The 21,623-nt window shown below is 44.6% G+C and overlaps 1 protein-coding gene across 1 annotated transcript in view; it reads left to right on the top strand.

The window, feature by feature from the left end:
* DGKI (diacylglycerol kinase, iota) overlaps window positions 1-21,623 on the top strand; it is a 323,066-nt gene that overhangs the window by 79,364 nt on the left and 222,079 nt on the right. Inside the window, exons 9-12 of the mRNA XM_006861237.1 lie at window positions 1,099-1,173; window positions 2,216-2,314; window positions 16,404-16,486; window positions 18,769-18,829. Coding sequence (XP_006861299.1) covers window positions 1,099-1,173; window positions 2,216-2,314; window positions 16,404-16,486; window positions 18,769-18,829 — 318 coding nt within the window. The remainder of the gene's footprint in view (window positions 1-1,098; window positions 1,174-2,215; window positions 2,315-16,403; window positions 16,487-18,768; window positions 18,830-21,623) is intronic.

Raw genomic sequence — 21,623 nt, 5'->3', positions numbered from 1 at the left:
CTTGTAAGATGCAGAAGAACAGATGCTAAGTATCTTAAAATGTGCAAACGCCTATGCAAGCGGTCAAACATTGCATGTGTGAGTACTTATATGAACTTTTAAAGACTTCTGTATTTCAGACTTTCAGCACTTTGTTAAGCATTCCTTTTGTGGTTAGTCCTATCTTGCCTTCATGAAGACAGCAGTCTAATTACTTGCTCGTCACTAAGTAAGTTTGGTTTTGCCTTATCGTCAACCAGTGAGTTGGGATTGTCCTCTAAGAGAGGGCCTTCTCAAAGCATTGGTATCGAGCATTAAGAGTGAATGGTTAGTTGAAGTAATCACAGAATTGCGGTCCATAAAACCCTTATCTCTAGAAAAAAGAGAGACAGGGAAAGTAAGTTAGGGGGTTGCTATATTTCAACAAGGCTGAGACATTTCTATGACAAGAAAGACCCAAGCAACCAAGGGAGGAAAGACTTTGGAAACCCAGACATCTGTAGGCAGAGAAAGCAGATAGCACAGCTACCACCCCATCGGAATAAGTAACACAGGTGAGTCATATCTCTACATTGAAAAAGCCAGACATCAATGGTGATTGACCATAAAGCTCCTATCCAGAGTCATTTTATGCCTAATTGTAGAACCGGTCATTATAAGAGTAAACCAAGAAAAAACAAGAAAACATGAAAAAAAAATGGCCTCCTCTTTTACATTTTCACATAGGTGATCTCCATACCAGGAGATGAACTTGAACTTGGTTGGGCGGGAGACGGACCTGGTTGGGCGGGAGACTGGAGCCCCTCAGAGAATTTGGGATTCTTCCATTTTTACTGGGAGGGTTGGCAGGTATAACATGTGTTGTGATGTGAGTCCGTGGGAACCTCCGGGCTTGTAGCTCCCTGCCTCTCCGTGCGGTGGGAAACCAGTCAGTCGCTCTCTCGGAAGCACTCAACCGATCTCTGTGTGTGGCTTACCTATGGGCAGTGGCTTGGAAGTGTCAAAGCATGAGACGCATGCCGTGGAACAGCATGTGCTGCCTTCATCTTCCACATGGTTCTGCATGGGGACACTCGGGGCTGTCTGCCCCATGCTTAGGGACTGTTTCTCTCCCTACAGAACTCTCTGAAAGCTTCCAACCGGAAGAAGAAGAGAACAAGCTTCAAACGGAAAGCTAGTAAAAGAGGAACTGAAGTAAGTGTTTCCGGGTTATGTCCCGTGGGTGCCCAACTTCCTCTCTTAGCTTACTTTACCTTACGTGGTGTAATCTAAACTTAGGTATCTGTCTAGTGAAGCTACTGCTGCTCTTTTTTCCTAAACTACTTTCTAGCCACATTGGCATTCTTTAATAATAATAATAATAATAATAATACTTTGTGCTACCTCACAGCATTTCCACTTCCCAGGAATATTATTCCAAGCATAATGATGGTGTTGACGACTCGAGCTAACATTGTCTAAATGCTTACGTTGCTGCTATTGTTGTTGTTTGTTAGGGGTCGTCGAGCTGGTGCCGACTCATAGTGACCCTGTGTACAACAGAACAAAACACTGCCCAGTCCTTCACCAACCTCACAATCATTGCCATGCTTGAACCCACTGCTGTTACCACTGTGCTAATCCATTTCACTGAGGGTTTTCCTCTTTTCCTCTGACCCTCAACTTTACCAAACATGATATCCGTCTCCAGTGACTGGTCCCACCTGATAATGTGTCCAAAGTATGGGAGATGAAGTTTGGTCATCCTGGCTTCCAAAGAACATTCTGGCTGTACTTCTTCCAACAAAGATTTGTTTTTCTGGTAGTCCATGGTACTTTCAATATTTTCCTCAGTAACTCAATAACTCAGTAACTCAAATGCATCCATTCTTCTGTGGTCTTCTTTATTCATTGCCCAGTTTTCACAGGTGTATGAGGTTATTGAGAATACAATGGCTTGGGTCAGGCACACCTTAGTCCTCAAACTGACATGTTTGCTCTTGAAAACTTTAAAGAGATGCTGAGATTGTAAAATCAAAGGCAAAAACACGAGTTTCTTCTCGGGGGCAAATCATACTTTGAGATACTGTTTTTCCAAGTTTACTCTGGATGATTCTAACTAGATTAAGCCTTCTTGAGCAAGATTCTTCTAGGGATTTTTTTGGGGGTGGTGTTGGTGAGTACCACCTTCGTTTGTTTGGGGCTACCTTTTAGGCCTTGTGAACATTTTCTCAACCATGTGATTTTCTTCCTTCAGCAGGAAAACAAAGGCCGTCCATTTGTGATCAAACCTATCTCTTCTCCCCTCATGAAACCTTTGCTTGTGTTTGTAAACCCCAAGAGTGGAGGCAACCAGGTGAGTCGTTGTTCATGAGTTCACCATAGAAGGTTCAATGCATTTTTGAAAACACAGTTCCCAGCTCCACTGGAAATAGCTCTGTCCACGCTCCCAGCGTTGGAAGTCACCCAGTCTCTCCAGGACAAGGTGACCATTAGTCCACTGGCCATACACATAGAAGGACTAGGGAAATCCTGGTGGTCCTGTGATTTACCCTTCCACCTTCAGCTACACTGTAATAGAGATACTCCACAAATGTAATTACTGGCATTTTCTTTACAAATTTTCACGAAATGCCATACCAGCAATCTTTTAAATATGATTCAGGATTTCTCAACTCTTTGTTAGGAAACCTTTTAGTAACTTCCCATTATTCCTTCCTATTGGAATCAAGTTGCTGCTACTTTTAATCTTCTCCTCTTAGGAGAGAGAGAACAATGACACAACATGGACTGTAATTATTGACAACCCTATCCACCCACACTATTGAAATGACCAGTCTTCAAAGCTTTCATCTGGTGCCTGCCCGAATCCTTTGGTTGAGTAATATTAGCCCCACTAGAGAGTAAACAAACCTCCTCAGTGAAGTGAAGCTTTGTGACTGGTCTAACATGACACCATCTTCCCTTCATTTAGCCTCTCCACAGTCTCTGAGGACTCTGAGGACTACAAAACTCTTCTGTAGATTTTGATTTTGCTCTTTATTGTTTTCATGTGGATTTGGATGATAAAAAATGATTCTATCTGGCCATCAAGTTGAATGCCTATTTTCCTTGACGTTTCACACTGCACAATTAATGATTTGAAACTATTGTAGGGGGTAAAAAGGGCCTTAAATCAATTTAAAGTCAAAAGAAGCATTTTGCTAATGACATAAAAACATTTTGCAAAACAGAGGAAGCCCAATACGAAGCCAGCTTGGCGGATGTGCTCCATCCCTAACTTGATGTTTTTTAGGTGCCAATAAAACTAAAGAACACCCATAGGGGGGTTTATATGGGGTGCTTGCTGATTGGATAACATTTGCAGGGTTGCAGGTGGCAGGACCTTGGTTAGCCACCTTTGTAGGAATTAGTCTCTGCAAAAGAGGGCTTTAGGCAACAAGTTGTGGCTGATTATACACATTTCTTAGAACAAGTTTACAATTACAAGCATTTTCCAAATATATAGCTTATGTATACACACAAAAATGGAAAAAGCATTTAATTCGGGAGTCCTGGTGTGGGGCTGTGTGTTAATGTGCCAGATCGCAAACCCTTTTGAACTGCAAGGTTGGTGGTTCAAGCTTACCAGCTGCTCCTCGGAAACCTTATATAGGACACTTAACAACAACAACATTCTTTAGACAGAGTAAACATGTGATTTTAGTGGTTTAACTGTATCTTTTGTTTGTTGTTGTTGTTAAGTGCCGTCAAGTTGGTTCTGACTCATAGCAACCCCTGTATAGGGTTTCGGAGGAGCGGCTGGCTAGGTGCCTCATTTTCAGGGTTATTTGGTTTTCAGATCCATTCTATTGGGTTCTGTCACCCACAAAGGAGTCCTGGTGTTTGTTAAGGAGCTCTGGTAGCGTAGTGGTTATGAGTTACAGCAGTTTGAAACTACCAGCTGCTCCGCGGGAGAAAGATGAGGCTTTCTGCTCCCGTAAAGATTTACAGCCTCAGAAACCCTGTTCAGGGTCGCTATGGGTCGGAACCGACTTGACAGCACTTAACAACAACAACAACATTTGTTAAGGAGCTCTGGTGGCATAGTGGTTATGAGTTGAGCTGCTAATCTCGAGGACAGGAGTTCAAACCTACCAGTGGTTCCACCGGGAGAAAGATGAGGCTTTCTGCTCCTGAAAAGATTTACAGCCTTGGAAACCCTATGCAGGGTCGCTATGGGTAGGAATTGACTCAATGACACTTAACAACAACAACAACAACAGTTTGTTGTTTGGAGTCCTGGTGTGGCACTGTGGGCTAATGCGCTGGACTTAAGTCAGTTTGAACCACAAGGTTAGTGGTTCAAGCTCAGCAGCCTGTCCTGGGAAACCCTGTACAGGGTCACTGGGGGGTCGGGACCGACTCATGACATTTAACAACAACAACAACAACATTTGTTGTTTACAAGCCTATTGGACCTCAAACACTGTTGGACGAATGGCTGACTTCAATGTCAATAGATGAACAATGGACACTCTTACAGGGATTGTTGCCCTGCTGTTGCATAGCAACGCTGCTTTAGGCATTTTGATATTGACATTGAGGAAGACATGTTGATATGGACAGGAGAGGAAAGCTGAATGGGAAGGAAAACTTGACAGACAAAAAAGCTTCCACCTGAAGCTCTTAAACATTTTCATTTTTTTCCCTAAAGTGTGTCTGTAGTAACTTCAATTGTTTCTTCAAAGTACATAATACACTGTTCATGAGTGGGGTTAAATGTTTTGGTATGAAATTGAGTGATACAATTAACCAAGACCACTGGTTTTCTTACTTTAAGGAAGTAGGTGGTTACTGGTGTTAAGTGTCATCGAGTCAGTTCTGACTCATAGTGACCCTGCCCTGGAGCGGCGTGAACTGCCAATTTTGTGGTTAGCAGTCCAGTGCTTATCTTACAGTGCCATACCAAGACTCCAAATAGTTGTTGCTTACTTAATCTTACCCTTAGTTGTTGAGTTGATTTCAACTTTCTGCGACTCTATAAAACAGATTAGAAGTGCCCCATATGTAAGCCTGTGACTCTTAAGGAAGCAGACTGCCTCATCTTTCTCCCAGGGAGCAGCTGGTGGGTTCGAACAGCTGACTTTCTGGTGCAAAGCCTAACACTTAACCCACTGCACCACCAGGGCTCTTTGATGCAATAGAAGGAACAGTTAACTAATCAGAGGAAGATGGCCACAGAAGGAATCACAGCTAGGCCAGCTTGGATTAGAGAGTGTAGCCCGGAGCTTCCTTAGCAAGTTCACAGTCTGGTAGCATGGCCTCAGCGCCTGTTTAAGAACCTCAGTCGTAAGAACCCATTAAAATACCACCCGTCAAAACTCTTCATTAACACTTTCCAGAAGAGGAGATGAAGGTCCGGTTCCAGGACATTCGAACACATGACCCCAGCTGCCTCCCCCATTGTCCTGTAGCTCCCAAATGCCACTAGAAAAACAACAACATTGTTTGAAATGTGGATTCCAGTCCACCATCCCATGAAGTCTGATTCGGCAGTCTGGGATAAAGCTTAGGCACTTCAACATTTAACCACACCCCAGGTGATTTTCACTTAGGTGGTCTGTGAATTGACAGCAGACTCACAGTTGTCCAGGCTCTGAGGAACACAGAAGGCAGAAACGGATTTTAGGTTTGACTGAATTTATTAGGAAAACAGCAAATTTGCCTGGCCCTTCTGCTCGGCAAGACTGCCGTCACTTTGTGTAGAGCAGTAGTCCCCCCACCCTCACTGCACATTAATAAAGTCGTGGCAGCTATAGGATCAGCACTGGACTGCTAACCACAAGGTTGGCAGTTCAAACCCACCAGCCACTTCTTTCAAACCCTAGATAGAGTCGCTATGCATTAGAATCTACCCAACAGCACACAATAACAACGAATAACTTTTTCCTGTGTAACCGATGTGCAGGAGAATTGCCTGGGGATCTGGTTAAACCCAGACTTGCTTGCATTCAATGCATCTAGGGGCCTGGATTCTGAATTTCTAATAAGTTCTCAGTTGGTGTTGATGTTGCTGCTCCGAGGCCCTCACACTCCTCTAGTTAGGGTTCACCGTAAAGAAGGGGCTTCTAAGAGCTCATGGGAAAATTCCATTATCTTATCACTCCATTTTCCCACCAATTTTTTTGAAGCCCTCTCATACTTATTTCGATAAACTCTGACTTTTGCCTTTTAAGAATTTATGTACTCCTCTCGTCTGCTTATAGATATAAAACATCAAACTTTATTTTTCTTTAATTGGCTCAGCCTCCCAGATGGGGGTCTTAAATAAAGAGCGGGACCAAAGTGCCATCTGCTGGCAGGAAAGATAACTGTAACTTTTTCTTCCTACCCTGTTTACTAAGGGGTTGTGTGGTGCCATAGGATAAGCACTCGACCTCCAGGTCGGTTTGAACTTCAAGGTCTGAGGTTCAAACTCACCACCTGCTCCTCAGAAACCCTATACAGGGTTGCTATGAGTCAGAACTGACTCGAGGGCACTTAACAACAACAGCAACAACAAAGAAATCCCATGCTGGGCCCCAGAAGTTTCCAGAAATATACTGGAATGAACTCGGGCCATGACTGCTTCTCTGTTCTTCCTGTAAGTAATTCCAACAGAGGAGTTTTGCATCACTCTGGAAGTGGCTTAACTGTGGTTGGGTCATCTGAGGAATTGGGCACCCAGATCAGGGAGTAAAGTATCAATTGTGGGTTATCCCTCTTGGGAGATAAAATCCACTCCAACACAGACTTTCCCCACCCTACCCCAATTTTAGGGCAGTGAAACGATTCTGTATGATGACATAATTGTGAGCTCACAATATTGTACGTTTGTCAAAACCACAGCACTGTACAAGACCAAGAGCAATTCTAATGTAAACCATGGACTTCAGTGAATAATAAGGCATCCTTATTGGTTCCTAAATTGTAGCAAACACACCACGAGAATGCAAGAATAAATACTAGGAGAATTTATGCAGGGGCTGAGGCATGTGCATATGGAGCCCTCTGTTCGTGAATCTAAAATGATGACGGACATGAAACTCTGTGGCCGGGATTCAATGGGTTGGCCTTGTTTTTTTCAGGTCTCCCAAGTTTTCCACCTTTGACAAGGTTCTAACTCTCCTTTAAGGAGCTCTGGTAGTGTAGTGGTTACGAATCGGACTGTGAACCACAAGGTGTCAACAGTTCTAAACTACCAGCTGTTCCGCGGGAGAATGATGAGGCTTTGTGCTCCCATAAAGATTTACAGCCTCGGAAACCCTGTACAGGGTCACTATGAGTTGGAACCGACTCCACGGCACATCACCACCACCACAACTCTCCTCTGAGTGGAAACTAATTAGTTTTCTGCCTTACACAGTGCTGTGGATTGATGGGTTGGATCTACCCCTCAAACCCTCACCTCTAAGCCTGTAGGTATAGTCCCATTTGAGAATGCACTGCCTTTGTTACATTAATACTGAAGGATGAGTGTAGGGTGTACTGCTGAATCAAACCCTTTTGAGACATAAAAGAGATTAAACAAGCAAACAGAGACAGAGAAGAGGGAGGAGAGACACTAAGACACACAGAGCTTTCCAAGGAACCAGGAAGCGAAGGCCGAGCACTTCTCCCCAGGGTGGACAGAGAGGGAGCCTGCCCTCGAGCTGGTGCCCTGAATCCAGACTGCTAGCCTCCTAGACTGTGAGCAAACGCATTTCTCTTTTTTACAGCCATTCACTCTGGGTGGTGCAGCAGTGGAGCACTTGACTACTAACCAAAAGGTTGGCGGTTCAAATCCAACCAGCTGCTCTGTGGGAGAAGATGAGGCAATGCGCTTCCGTAAAATGACCGCCTTGATAACCCTTTGGGGCCGTTCTGCTCGGCACTAAGCGATGCTGTGAGTCAAAGTCGACTTGATAGCAGTGAGTGGGTGTGTTTGGTAAAGCCGCCCGCTTGTGGAGTTTTGGTTAGGTCACCTCTAGATAACTGAGGCACACAAGAGTCGCCAGTCCGATTCTCCTGACTAAAACCTCTTAGAGATCCCTCGTGTCCTACAGAACAAGGGTGGTGGACCATTTCTGATTCTCTCAGGGCCTGGTCTTTGACTCACCTCTGCAATTTCACCTCCTGCATACTAGTTCATAAAACTGAACGGACGTTGCTTTTCCCAAGTTGCATCTTCCAGGATTGTGCCTCTCGTGTCTTTACACTGAAGCATCTTCTTTGACTCATGGGGAAGATATAGTCACTTTTACTCATCTTTCCAGAAGTTTCTGCCCCTCTGTCCAGAGACCCTCCCAACCTGAAACAGTGTATCTTCTCTGGGATGATCATCCTTCTCCCACACGCAGCGCCAGCCTTGGTGAATTGTTTGCTCACGTGCTGGGCTCCTTCCGGTTGATTCTGAGCTCCTCCGACTCGGACAGACCTGGCACATAGTGGAGTTCTAACAAATGTTTCCTTTGTTGGATCAGATAAACCCATGGGATTGTTTGGAGCCAGTATGAAAAAAAGCAAAACAAAAGATAATTTTAAAGTGCTTTCTCCTACTTGTCTTTTCTCTTCTTCAGAACTTTCTTATCATCTGATTGGTGCTCAGGATCATGGCTTCATGCCATTAACCGGGACTTGCTTAGTAACGTCTCAGCATGTAACACACAACCCCTGTTAGAGCCACAAAGCTCTGATGGAGACCTATGTGCCATTTGCACTGACCCAACTGGTAGCATAGTGGTTACGAATTGGACTGTGAACCGCAAGGTCAGCAGTTTGAAACTACCAGCTGTTCCATGGGAGAAAGATGAGGCATTCTGCTCCTGTAAAGATTTACAGCCCCGGAAACCCTGTACAGGGTCGCTATGAGTTGGAAATGACTCCACGGCACACAGCCACCAAGCCACCAATCTTAATTTAACTTGGAATCGTCCACGCACGTGCAGGATGATGGTAATGAAGAGTGTTGACAGCACCACAGACTTCCAGAAGAACAAACAAATCTGTCTTGGACGAAGTACAACCACAATGCTCCTTAGAAGTCAGGATGGTGAGCTTTTGTATCTCATGTTTCGGGCATGTCATCAGGAGGGACCAGTCCCTGGAGAAGGACATCATGCTTGGTAAAGTAGATGGTCCACGAAAAAGATGGGTTGGCACAGTGGCAGGACCAGACGTGTTTGTTCTGTTGTGCAGAAGGTCACTATGGGTCAGAACCGACTGGATGACAGCTAACTACAACAACAACAACCTTAATTGCTTCTCTGCACCGCAGTTTTCATCACTATGCTTTTCTTGATGAGGATGTGTAGCTGTTCCTCTTCTCAGCAAGATCTCTGTCTTGTCTGTCTGTCTCCTCCATCCCCACCTAAAACAAGACAGGTCTGGCACACAGTCAATCCATGCATGAATGAATGAATGAATCCTTTTCTTTTTTCGTCGGGGACATATTTTTCTTGGAAGAGATGTTTTCCTTCCCCATCCTCCTCCCTAAACACTAGAGCTGGAAAGCACAGCTTCTCCCACTTAGGTATCCCCATTCTCAGAGCAGCTGTAAGTGTGTGTGGTCATGGAGGTATTGCAACTGCAACAACCTGCAGGAGAACCCTCTCCAGAGTGTACTCAAATTGAATCCACAGTTACTTGTTTCACTTAGAGAAAACTAAGTCTTGTCCCCAGAGGTGCAGCTTTTGCATTTGGCCTAGAGGATGTGACAGTGTTGAAGACTTGTTGGTGGGAGACAAGCTACAGAAATTACTGAGTCCAGTGAGTGTTGTCAGTGAGAGTGAGCGAGAGAGAAAGAGAGAGTATGAGAGAGTGAGAAGGAAAGAGTGTGTATGTGAGAGAGAGTGAGCATGTGTGTATTAGATAGAAGAGGGTGGATGTGAGTGAAAGAGAGAAAATGTATGTGTGAGAGTGTATGTGAATGAGAAAGTGTGTGTGAGAGAGAGAGACCAGGAGAGAAAGAGAGAGTGAGAGAGAAGGAGAGAGTGTCTGAGTGAGAGAGTGAGAGTGTGTAGAGAGAGGAAGAGAGAGAAAGAGAGAAAATGTGCTAGAAGGGGAGAAAGAGGAGAGAATGTATGTGTTAGAGAGGGTGAGAGAGAGGGTGTGAAAGAAAGAGGAGTGAGATGAGAGAGTGTATGTGTGAGAGAGAAAGAAAAAAGAGAGAGTGAATGAGAGAAAGAGAGTGAGTGAGAGAGAGTGTGTATTTGAGAAATATATATACATATACATATATAAGGAGCTCTGGTAGCATAATGGTTATGAATCGGGCTGTGAACCACAAGGTCAGCAGTTCGAAACTACCAGCTGTTCCGTGGGAGAAAGATGAGGTTTTCTGCTTCTGTAAAGATTTACAGCCTTGGAAATCCTGTATAGGGTTGCTATGAGTCAGAATTGACTCCACGGCACATAACAACACAACAACAACATGCATATATATATTAGAGAGATAGAGAGAGCATCTTCTCTGACCCATGCACCAGAGTACAGAACAAAGTACCTCTGTGAACGTGCTACACCTGAGGCAGCAGCAACGTTGTTGACGTCTGAATTGTGCCAGTTAGACCTTCAGTCTCTGCCCACCAAGACTGATCCCAAATAATGCCAGGCTTTCGTTCAGACGCACACCATGTTTGCTCATGAATACCATACGTATTGTGGACAAATGATCATTTTTCTCTAACCAGCTTGCCTATTTGACTCAAACTTCTATAATTTTGCAACTACAAGTCGTTTCGTATAGCACAGCCCTCACACAGTTAACTTGCTCTCTGGTTGACATCCGCAATAGATTACAAAGTCAACTTTTCCTGAAAACCTATTTAATGAATTGTAACACTGACTCAGGAGCCCTGGTGGCCTAGGGGGTTGTGCAGTGGGTGCTAATCTCAAGGTCAGCGGCTCTAATCTACCAGCTGCTCTGCAGGCAGGAGAAAGATGAGGCTGTCTATTCCCATAAAGATTTACAGCCTTGGAAACCCCATGCAAGGTTGCTATGAGTTGGAACCAACTTGAAGACACTTAACAACAAGGATGGGTGGGAGGAAGTGGGGATGGAGAAGGGTGGGAGACAGGCATAGCGAGAGATCCAGAAGTTTCTGGGATGCTTCCTCTCTTGGTGGGGTGGGGCAAGGTTACTTTTTAAACAGAAATGACTATATCATTCTGGAATTTCATCTTTGATGGCCTTGTGTGGCCAGGTGAGCATTTCTGAAACACCTCCAGAGGGCACTATTCTGTAAACTGTAATGTAAATGGCACCTCCTAAAGGTGGTGGTGGCTGTGTGCCAGTTGAATTGATTCTGACTCAATAGTGATCCTGTATGGAGTTTCCCAGGCTGTAAATCTTTATAGGAACAGAAAGTCTCATTGTTTTCCTGCAGAGTGGTTGGCGGATTCGAACTGCTGTCCAACACATAACCCACTCTACTACCAGGTCTCCTGTGTTTGATCAGTGTTTTGAGTCAGTTCTGATGCATGATGACCCTGTATAGGGTTTCCGAGAAGCTGCTAGTGGGGTTTGGACTACCAGCCTTGCAGTTAACAGTCCAGTGTTTATCCTACAGTGCCGCACCAGGACTCCAGCCAAACCTGGTGACTGCCGTTCGCTCCCAACTAGCAGCTCTGTGGGAGAAAGCCTTGGAGATGTGCTCCTGTAAGGGTTACAGCCAAAGAAACCCTCTGGGCCAGTTCTACTTTGTCACAATGGGCCACTGTGAGTCCAAATTGACTCCATAGCAGCTAACAACAACAGGGGTGTGGAAAGTTGCCAGTCTAATTAGCACGTGTGCTTCCCAAGGATCCAAACCAAAACCTAACGAGTTGACATTGAGTCAATGCCAACTCATGATAACCCGTGTGTGAGGAGAGAGTAGAACCACTCTCGTGTCAACCATGGGTTAACATGGCTCCGTGGAGTGGACTCTGACTTATGTTGACCCCGTGTGCAGAGTAGAACTGAGGTGTAGGGTTAACATGGCTCCGTGGAGTGGAGTCTGACTCATGTTGACCCCGTGTGCAGAGTAGAACTGAGGTGTAGGGTTAACATGGCTCCGTGGAGTGGACTCTGACTTATGTTGACCCCATGTGCAGAGTAGAACTGAGGTGTAGGGTTAACATGGCTCCGTGGAGTGGGCGCTGACTCATGCTGACCCCGTGTGTGCGGAGAGGGTAGAACTGCTCTGTAGGGTTGATGTAGTTATGACCTCTCAGAAGCAGCTCACCAGACTTCTTTACCTAGCTGCTTCAGGATGGGTTCCTACCACCAGCCTCTCAGCTGGTAGTCATGTGTTTAACCATATGTTCCAGCTAGGGACTCCCTTCTCAAAGGGATGTTGTCATTGAACTGGTTTCAACTCAGCAACCCTGTATAGACTTTCAGAGGCAGTCAGTCTTTACAGAATTAGAAAGCCACACCTTTCTCCCACAGAGAGGCATTTGGGTTTGGACTGCTGACCGTATGGTTAGCAAGCAGTCCAGTGTTTTCTCTACAGCGTAACCAGTACTCCTCAAAAGGGTAAACTGAGTTGAGTTGGCATTCTCACTTGTACAAATCAACAACTGACAAAAACAAAACTGTGTACTCATATTTCAGGAGAAGTTTCAGGTTAAGAAAAACCACCTCTCAGTGCTTTGTAGGTTTGAAAAGTGATCATTACCAAGTCCGATGTACACAATTGTTGTTGTTAAGTGCCGTTGAGTCCGTTTTGATTCATAGCCACCCTGTACAGGGTTTCCAAGGAGCAACCGGTGGGTTTGAACCACTGACCTTGCAGTTAGCAATCCAGTACAAACCCTAGACTACTGCACCAGGACACGTCAATGGAGAAGCAAAAATTGAGAAATGCCTCTAAAGGAATAATTAATATATACAATTCATATTGCCTTAGGAACCTAAAACTGAGAAAAGAATGCTCTAGTAGGTCCGTTGGAACTTTTTAATCAATTGGTTGACCATTCACATGATTCCATGTTACCTCTGAAAAAGAAAAGATCATTTGAGATAGTTCCCCAGCTGACTTGATTGCAAGGCCACATCTGGAAAGACAGAAAATGATGGCGAATTTTGGCAGCGTTCTGTACCTAAAATCCACGTCTGAATTTCACAAGGAGCAAAATATGTCCTTGGTCCACTCTGAAGGAGGCGTTGTGATGATTAAGGTTAGAGTGTTATTCCTGAAGTGGTAGCTATCGTGTGAGAAAGCAGAACTCGAAAATTATAGGCTAGGAGGGTATATGAGACAATAGACACACATTGGCTTCTGTAACCACCAGCACGACAATGTGATAATTATAATGTACACTGTACTGTTCACACCCCAAAGGCTAATTTAATGAGTGGATTCACAAGGAGCCAGAAAAGCCAGGGGCTAACGCTGACAAATGCCTGTTTTGTGCCACATGCTGTATGTGATTCCAGAAGATTATCGAATCCTTTAATTCTTCTCATCACCCTGGATGGGCGTGTTTGCCTCCTGCCATATAGACACAATTTCTTCAGGAGTTAATATGCTCATGGCAACCAGTGAGAACGCCCAAGTCAGTTTCCACTCAGACCTCCTGCTATTTCTACAGCTCCCGGTGTGGCGCTGTAGGATAGGCACTGGGCCACAAGGTCAGGTTGAACCACAGGTTGGCAGTTCAAACTCACCAGTCGCTGCTTGGAAACCCTACACAGGATCGCTCGACAGCACTTAACAACAATAACAATGTCTTTTGCAAAGCTTTTTTGGTGTGCTACCTGATAACAAAAGCTCCTCCTTTCATTTCTTGTGCCCTGCAGATGCCCAGTGTCTGCCAAGATGACTGTCAATGACTGACTTGTGATCTCCTCCTCATCCCACCCCAAAATATGTGTTAGCTTGGCTGGGCCATGATTCTGAGGCTTGGCAGTTCTGTGATGACCCCCCCGTGATGCAATAAGTAAGGGGATTATGGGATAGTCCTGGTGTGGCACTGTGGGTTAATGCGCTGGACTGCAAGATCTGTTTGAACTGGAAGGTTGATGGTTCAAGCTCACCAGTCACTCCTTAGAAACCCTATGCAGACAGGGTTGCTGTGGGTCGGACCTGACTCGTTGACACTTAACAACAACCTTGGACTCCTGGTGTGGTGCTGTAGGATCAGCACTGGGATGTGAATCACAAGGTTGGCAGTTCAAACTCACTAGCTGCTCCTCAGAAACCCTGTAGAGGGTCTCTGTGAGTTGGAATCAACTTACCAACAACACCCTTAATCCCATCATATTCGTCCCTGATCCAATGTAAGGAGATTCCCAGGGGTGTTCCAATGAATACCTGATATCTTACAAGAGATAAAAGGAGAGAGAAGTGGACAGAGAAGGGGGATTTACGACCAACAAGAAAGAAGAGCCAGGACTGGAGAGTATCCTTTAGACCTGGGGTCCCTGCCCTGTGAAGCTCCTAGATCCAGGGGAAGATTGATGCCCGGACGCAGGGGCCTCTCCCAGAATGCTGGGTCTACGATGTTGTTAGGAGACAAGCATTTCTCTCCAGGCACACACTCTGAATTCAGACTTCTCACCTCCCGAACTGTGAGAGAGAAATTCCTGTTAAAGCCATTCCCTTGTGGTGTTTCTGTTGTAACTGCGACAGTGACCATCTGTATAAATGTCATAATCATTTAAAACATGGCAGAATGCTCACAGGAGAGAGAAATGCTTGGCTTGGTCAAGATAAACTGATATGTAGACAAGGAGATTGAGAATTGCCTAAATCAACTTTGATCTCACTGACTAGCAATGTTTTATGTATCCTGTGATGATTTTGTTGCAGTTAAAAAAATATATGTATTTCAAAGGAGCTCTGGTAGCGTAGTGGTTACAAATCGAGCTGTGAACCTTAAGGTCAGCAGTTTGAAACTATCAGCTGTTCTGCCAGAGAAAGATGAAGCTTTCTGCTCCCATAAAGATTTATAGCCTCGAAAACCCTATACAGGGTTGCTATGAATTGGGACTGACTCCACGGCACATAACCACCACAATACCTAAAACTAGACTGCTAACTTCAAGGTGCGTGGTTTAAACCCATCAGCTGCTCTGAGGGAGAAGATATAGCTTTCTGCTCCCGTAAAGATGAACAGCCTCAGAAAACATATTTAGGATCGCTGTGGGTGAAAATCAACTTGATAGTGGTTGGCTTAGTTTTCAACAATGTTGTCTGTGTTTCCTTTATATTCCGCAAAGCCAATAGTAATCTGAACCGTAAAGTGAAAACTAATATTGTATAACTTATGTCTAAGTTGGACTCTTGGTGTGGTGCTGTAGGATAAGCATTGGACTGCGAACTATAGGTCAGCAGTTCAAACCCATCAGCTGCTCCTCGGAAACCCTATACAGGTTTGCTATGAGCATGTTTAAGTTACATGACATATATAACCTCCCTACCTGTATAAGTAATTTAAGTATAAATAATGATGGTAAAACCAATAGCTACTGTTCATTAAGTACCTGAAGCCTGCCAGGCAGAGTGCTTGGATGGTGGGAATGGTTAATGCACCTCAGAAGAATGGACTGGTAATCTTCTCCCAGAAAATCAGCCATTAAAAACCTAGGGGTTACCATGAGTCAGAGTTGATTATTTAATCCTTGGAACATCTCTGTGAACAAGACATTTCTGTCTCTGTATTTCAGAGAAAGTGGCTGCGCTTAATAAATTTAAGAAACTTGTCCAGGATCACCAACATCTAAGCTGGGCTTTGAATCAGTGTGTGTTGTTGTTGTTGTGAAATGCTGTCAAGTCAGTTCCAATGCATAGTGACTCTGTATAGGGTTCCCAGGGAGAAGCTGGTGGGTTTGAACCGCTGACTTTGTGGGTAGCAGTCCAGTCACTATCCTACAGCACCACACCAGGACTCAGAACTAAGGAATAATGTTGTTGTTGTTAAGTGCCATCAAGTCGCTTCTGATTTATAGTGATCCTGTATATAAGGTTCCCAAGGAACAACTGGTGGGCTTGAACCACCAACCTTCTGGTTAGCAGTCCAGTGCTTATCCTACACCAGCACACCAGGACTCTGAGCCAGTGTATGGTGTTGCTGTTTCTACATGCCTTTGAGTCCATTCAGACTCATAGCAACCCTGTATAGTGGTTCTGAGGAGTAGCTGGTGAATTTGAATTGCCAGTCTTGTGGTTAGCAGTCCAGTGCTTATCCTACAGAGCAACACCAGGACTCTATTTGTTGTTAAGTGCCCTTGAGTCATTTCTAAGTTACAGCGACCCTGTATAGAGTTTCCAAGGAGTGGCTGGTGGGTTTGAACCACCCACCTTGCAGTTAGCAGCCCAGTGCTTATCCTACAGCACTGTACCAGCTCTCCCCGCAAATCCCAGGATTCTGTTGTTTTAGAGGCCAGGATTTAGCTCTATTTTCTGAATGAAAATATTTGGAAATTTCTCCCTATCATTGTCATTTTTTCTTTACAGGGAACCAAAGTTCTGCAGACGTTTATGTGGTACCTGAATCCACGGCAAGTCTTTGATCTTTCTCAGGAAGGGCCCAAAGATGCGTAAGTCCAGAAATACCTTCCTTCATGGATCATGTCTGAGTTAGGCCGGGAGGAGGGGGGGGAGGGGGGCGGACATCGTGCTCTGAGGCTGCACTTTGGTGTTTGGTTACTCTATGGAATGTTTCCTGGCCATCTCTCACCAGCCATCTTACCGGTCCTCCCTTCCTTTGTAACCTCATCTACTGGTACCTTCTACTCTCTGTCCGTCTCTTCTCAGTGAATCTTCTAGTGGGTTGGTTTCTGCTCATGCAATTGAATTGTGACTTACCAGCATTTCTGTAGGCTGAGGTGGGACCCATCACGCTTCCATGCACTCAGGTCTTTAAATGGAGGTGCACACAGAGGAAGTGTAAGTGTGTCTTTGTGGAGTCCCAGTGTGGCGCTGTGGGTTAATGTGTTGGACTGCAAGGTCAGTTTGAATCACAAGGTTGGCAGTTCAAGCTCACCAGTTGCTCCTTGGAAACCCTATACAGGATCGCTATGAGTTTGAACTGAGTCCACGACACTTAACAACATCAAGAGTGTTTTTGTGGATGGTGTCCGTATTGGTTCGGGAACAAGTCCATTCATTTGGGTTAGAAGCTGTGTGTGTGTGTGTGTGTGTGTGTGTGTGTGCATGTGTGTGAGTGAGAGAGAGAGAAAGAGATAGAATAATTGATTATGTCTCTGTATTCCATACCTGAGTTGGGCAGATATTTGAATTTCTACTCATTCTGTTTTTGGTGTTTCTCCAGAATCTCTTCCTGTTGTTTTTGTTACAAGTGTGGAGAACTAGAGCCCTAAAGGCTAGATCTAGATTCCCTGAATCCTTTACCCTCCCTTGGGTGGAGAAGTGCATGGTGGGAATGAACAGAGACACGTCTTTGGTTGTTTGGTTTCCTTTTTAATTTTGTCGATTATCAGTGTTCAGATGTCACCTAATCAACATAAGGACTTAATGGATACCAATTATTTTTCAGTAAGGTGCAATAAGAAAAGTACTCAACCACAAGGTCAGTTTGAACCACAGGGTTAGTGGTCCAAACTCACCAGCTGCCTCCTGAAAACCAACCCTATACAGGGTCTCTATGAGTTGGCACTTAACAACAACAACAACAAGTTATAATATCAGAGAAAAGGAACATCAACTCAGGTGATTTCCAGATAAGTAGTTGTTGTTGTTGTTGTTATGTGCCGTGGACTCGGTTCCAACTCTTAACGACCCTGCACAGGGTTTCCGAGGCTGTAAATCTTTACGGGAGCAGAGAGCCTTATCTTTCTCCCACGGAACAGCTGGTAGTTTCGAACTGCTGACTGTGAGATCAGCAGACTGATTCGTAATCACTACGCTACCAGATAGGTTACTTATTGTAAGAGCACACAATCCAATGAAATATGAAAATTAATTTCAGCTAATTATTACTCTTTGTATCTATGAGCTCTCTGCCACTCGAGCCTGCTAGTATGACTACCGTATTCTTGCCTCCATTTGGAGTTACTAAGGCAAACTAGTTTCCCTGGCTTTTGCCCTTCCAGATACATACTTAAGATTTTGTCACTTACGTTAAACTTAACTCAGGTAGACGTGAAGAACATAGTGGAACAGGGAATAATTTCAGAAAGAGACATTTGTTTTATTTAAATAGGTGGTGTTTTCCGGAGCATAACTGTTTACAGCTTTCCTGGAGCAAAAGTTTTATCAAGGGTGGTATGGAGTAATTTTCTTGAGGCAATCAATGCAAAGAGACAAGGGTTTAATTTCAAGCAGGTTGATTGAAAAGAAAGAAGAATCAGTAGATCTTCCTACTTCAGGGCTGTGTGTAAGAGAACAAGTTGTAGAGATCAACAAAGTTGTGGTTGTGGTAGTAATATCAGTGGGGGTAGTGGCTTCACATCACACTCCGAGCAAAGGGTTTCTACGATTAAGACGGGAAGTATACACTTGAAAGATAAAAAGGCCCAGCATATAAAAGGGGATGAACATAGGGCTCTTGATTGTCTATTAATGATGAGAAAGGAGGAGGGAGAGAGGAAAACAGAGAAGGAAGGGAGTCGAATGACAGGAAAGAAAACTTGGGGAATCCTAAAATCCCACCCCACTATTGGCCACTTAGAGATAACACTGGCTGCTACCTCCTGAGGTAGCTGTCAGAGTCCCTCCTTGGGGGTCCTCGGTAACCAATATTGGACCGTGTTGTGTGTTCATGAAAATTCATTTTTCTCCAACGGACCTTTCACTGCTCCTTTTTTTCATGTATTTTCATGTACTCTCTCACTGACTGGCTCTTCTCTTGTCTCTGCAGGCTTGAATTGTATAGAAAAGTACCAAATCTGCGGATTCTGGCTTGTGGTGGGGACGGAACGGTAGGTTTTGTATCTTCTGTGTCTCCACTGTCTTTCTTCTGTCCTGAAGTCAAAGTCCTGGTTCTTTCTTAACTTAAATGGGCATGATCTCAAACCCACGTGTGCCCCCATACTGTCTCCACACCTTGGACTTTATGGCTGCGTGGTGTGACCTGCATCTCAGATCTCTCCATCGTCCACCTGACACTCCCGCAACACCTTTTACTCTTTCTCCCTTGTTTCCTTTTTCTTTCCTCTGTCAGCATCTGTAATTAGAGTCCCACTGTGGCACTGTAGGAAAATGCACTGGACCCACAAAGTCGGCAGTTCAAACTCACCAGTCGCTCCTCAGAAACCCTTTACTGTGCTGCTATGAGTCCGAATTGACTCGACGGCACTTCACAACAACATCAGCAGTTCCCTCTGTGTAGAGGTCACTGCGCTAGGTCAGGTGGGGATGAGGCATTCTCTGCTGTTAGAGACATATTTGGAAATGTGGGATTTTCAAAGCATCAAGGGTAAGGAGAGAGGAAACCCTAAACCAGGCACTGACCAAACGCCTCTAAGTTTGGAGAAGGAGCCAAAGACCTAAAGGGAAATGGGAAGAGAGAAGAAGGACCACCAGTAGTCTACCAGTCAGAAAAACATACCAAAGGAGTTCAAGAGAGAGCCCGTGGTTATGCCCTTAGGGAGCTACCTTGGAGGTGAGAAAGAACTGGCAATTTCAGTAGAGTGATCGGGACAAAGTCCAGGATGACAAGTGAGTAGTGAGGTGTGGTGAGCTCCTCATCGCCAGACCTGGTTCCAGGTTCTATACGAATGTTCTGGGACAGCCTTCCTCCTTGGTACACAGACTCCATTGAATTCCTTCTCTGTTTGTCCCTAGTTCCTTGCCCTTAGGTCCACCTTAAGGAGCGGGAATTCCCCAAGGTGAAATCTCTTTTTGTCTTGTGTGTTCTCCATAACTGTTTTCTCTTAGGAACCTTCTCTCTGTTCCTAACTTCAGTCTCCCATCCTTCCACAGACACCCTTAGCTCTGTAGACTTAAGGCACACATGTCTGACATAAAGCAGGTCCTTACACTGCTGTAAGCACAGGCTTTTGAATGAATTGTTCTTCCTGATGGTCACATCGGTAGTCCAGCCTCTTAGAATCAAAACTGTGGTTCTCTTGTACCTTATGGGAAACCAGGTGTGATTTTGACTGCACCTTGTTAGAATAGGTGTTTCGTGAAAAAGATGTAGGGTTTATGAAATGTGTTTTGAAGTACATGATTGGCATCTTTAGATTTATTCATTTAGAATATGAGACTATTAATTTGGGGTTAGGGCAGGCTTCCTGATGCTTCATGAAGGAACACTCTGGCTTCAGGTTGGGGTGTCTTTCTTGAGGGTGTCAGGTATGTGTTCAATCTTTATTAAGTGATCATTTCCTTCACTGTAGAAGCTGCCAGAATCCTGTCATTCAGGGTCAGAGCTCAGGTGGGGTCCAAAGGGCCACGTCCTTGACTGATTAGGATGAATCCGCTGCTCTTGAGTTGATCCTAACCCACAGTGACCCTGTAGGTCAGAGGAGACCTGCCCCGTAGCGTTCCCAAAGCTGTAAATCTTTACAGAGGCAGACTGCCTCATGGCTCTTCCAAGGAGCAGCTGGAGGTTTCAACTGCTGACCTTGCACTTAGTAGTCAAGTGCTTAACCACTGCACTACCAGGGTTCCTTCACACCTTCTGTTTGTCTGGGACAGCAATAGTCTATTATAATGCTACACTTGGTGTTTAGCTTAAAACACCAAGCCCATGGTTGTTGAATGCATTTCAACTCATAATGACACTGAGATCAGAGGAGAACTGTCCCATAGGGTTCCCAAGACTGTAAATCTTTCTAATGAGGAGCCACTGGTAGGTTTGAAATGCTGACAGCCCAATCCTTAGCAGCCCAATCCTTAACCCACAGCCATGTTGCCTTCCCTACCTATTTTGGATGGGGTGATATTAATCCTTAAGCATCGGCATGTAAGTACCAGAGTATTACTTAACATAAATAGTTCCCATTCCTTTTTAGAAAGCAGTTTTTCAGGGTTCAGTGTTGCTTTATTTTGTACCTTGTTGGAGTACCAAGGAATTCAGTTGTATGTTATTCAAGACAACAAGGATGCAGGTAACGCAGCTCCTGGTGTTGCTGGAGGAGGAGTTGGTTCTGATCCAGGTTCTGCCATGAGCAGCTGTGTGCCCTTTGTGTGCCTGAAATGGTAAAGGGGTGCCTCTGACTACAAAGGCATTTCACAGCTGCAGCATCGTCAGAGTACACACTAATGCCATCCCAGACAAATAGAAGGTGAACCACCGTGTGATTGGACACAAGTTTTCTTGAAGACAGTAAAAAAAAACCGCCACAAGAGCGGAGAAAATGAGCTCTCATACAATATTTTAGTTAACCCACTATCCAAAATATTATCACTTCAACATGTTGTTGTTAAGTGTTGTCGAGTTGGTCCCAACTCATATCGACCCTGTGTAGGGTTTCCAAGAAGTGACTAGTTGATTTGAACCACCAACCTTTTGGTTAGCAGTCCAGTGCTTATCCTACAGTGCCACACTAGGGTAATCAGTAAATATTTATGGGATATTTTATGTCCTATATATGTTGTTGTTAAGTGCTGAAGAGTCCGTTCTGACTCATAGCAACCCTTTATAGGGTTTGAACTGGTGGGTTTGAACCACCCTTTATAGGGTTTGATCAACTGGTGGGTTTGAACCACCAATCTTGTGGTTAGCAGCTCAGTGCTCACAGTACCACACCAGAACTAACTACTCCA

Source organism: Chrysochloris asiatica, unplaced genomic scaffold, assembly GCF_000296735.1.
Source record: "Chrysochloris asiatica unplaced genomic scaffold, ChrAsi1.0 scaffold00041, whole genome shotgun sequence".
In the NCBI taxonomy this organism is placed as follows: Eukaryota; Metazoa; Chordata; class Mammalia; order Afrosoricida; family Chrysochloridae; genus Chrysochloris; species Chrysochloris asiatica.
This window is presented reverse-complemented; position numbering and strand designations above follow the sequence as displayed.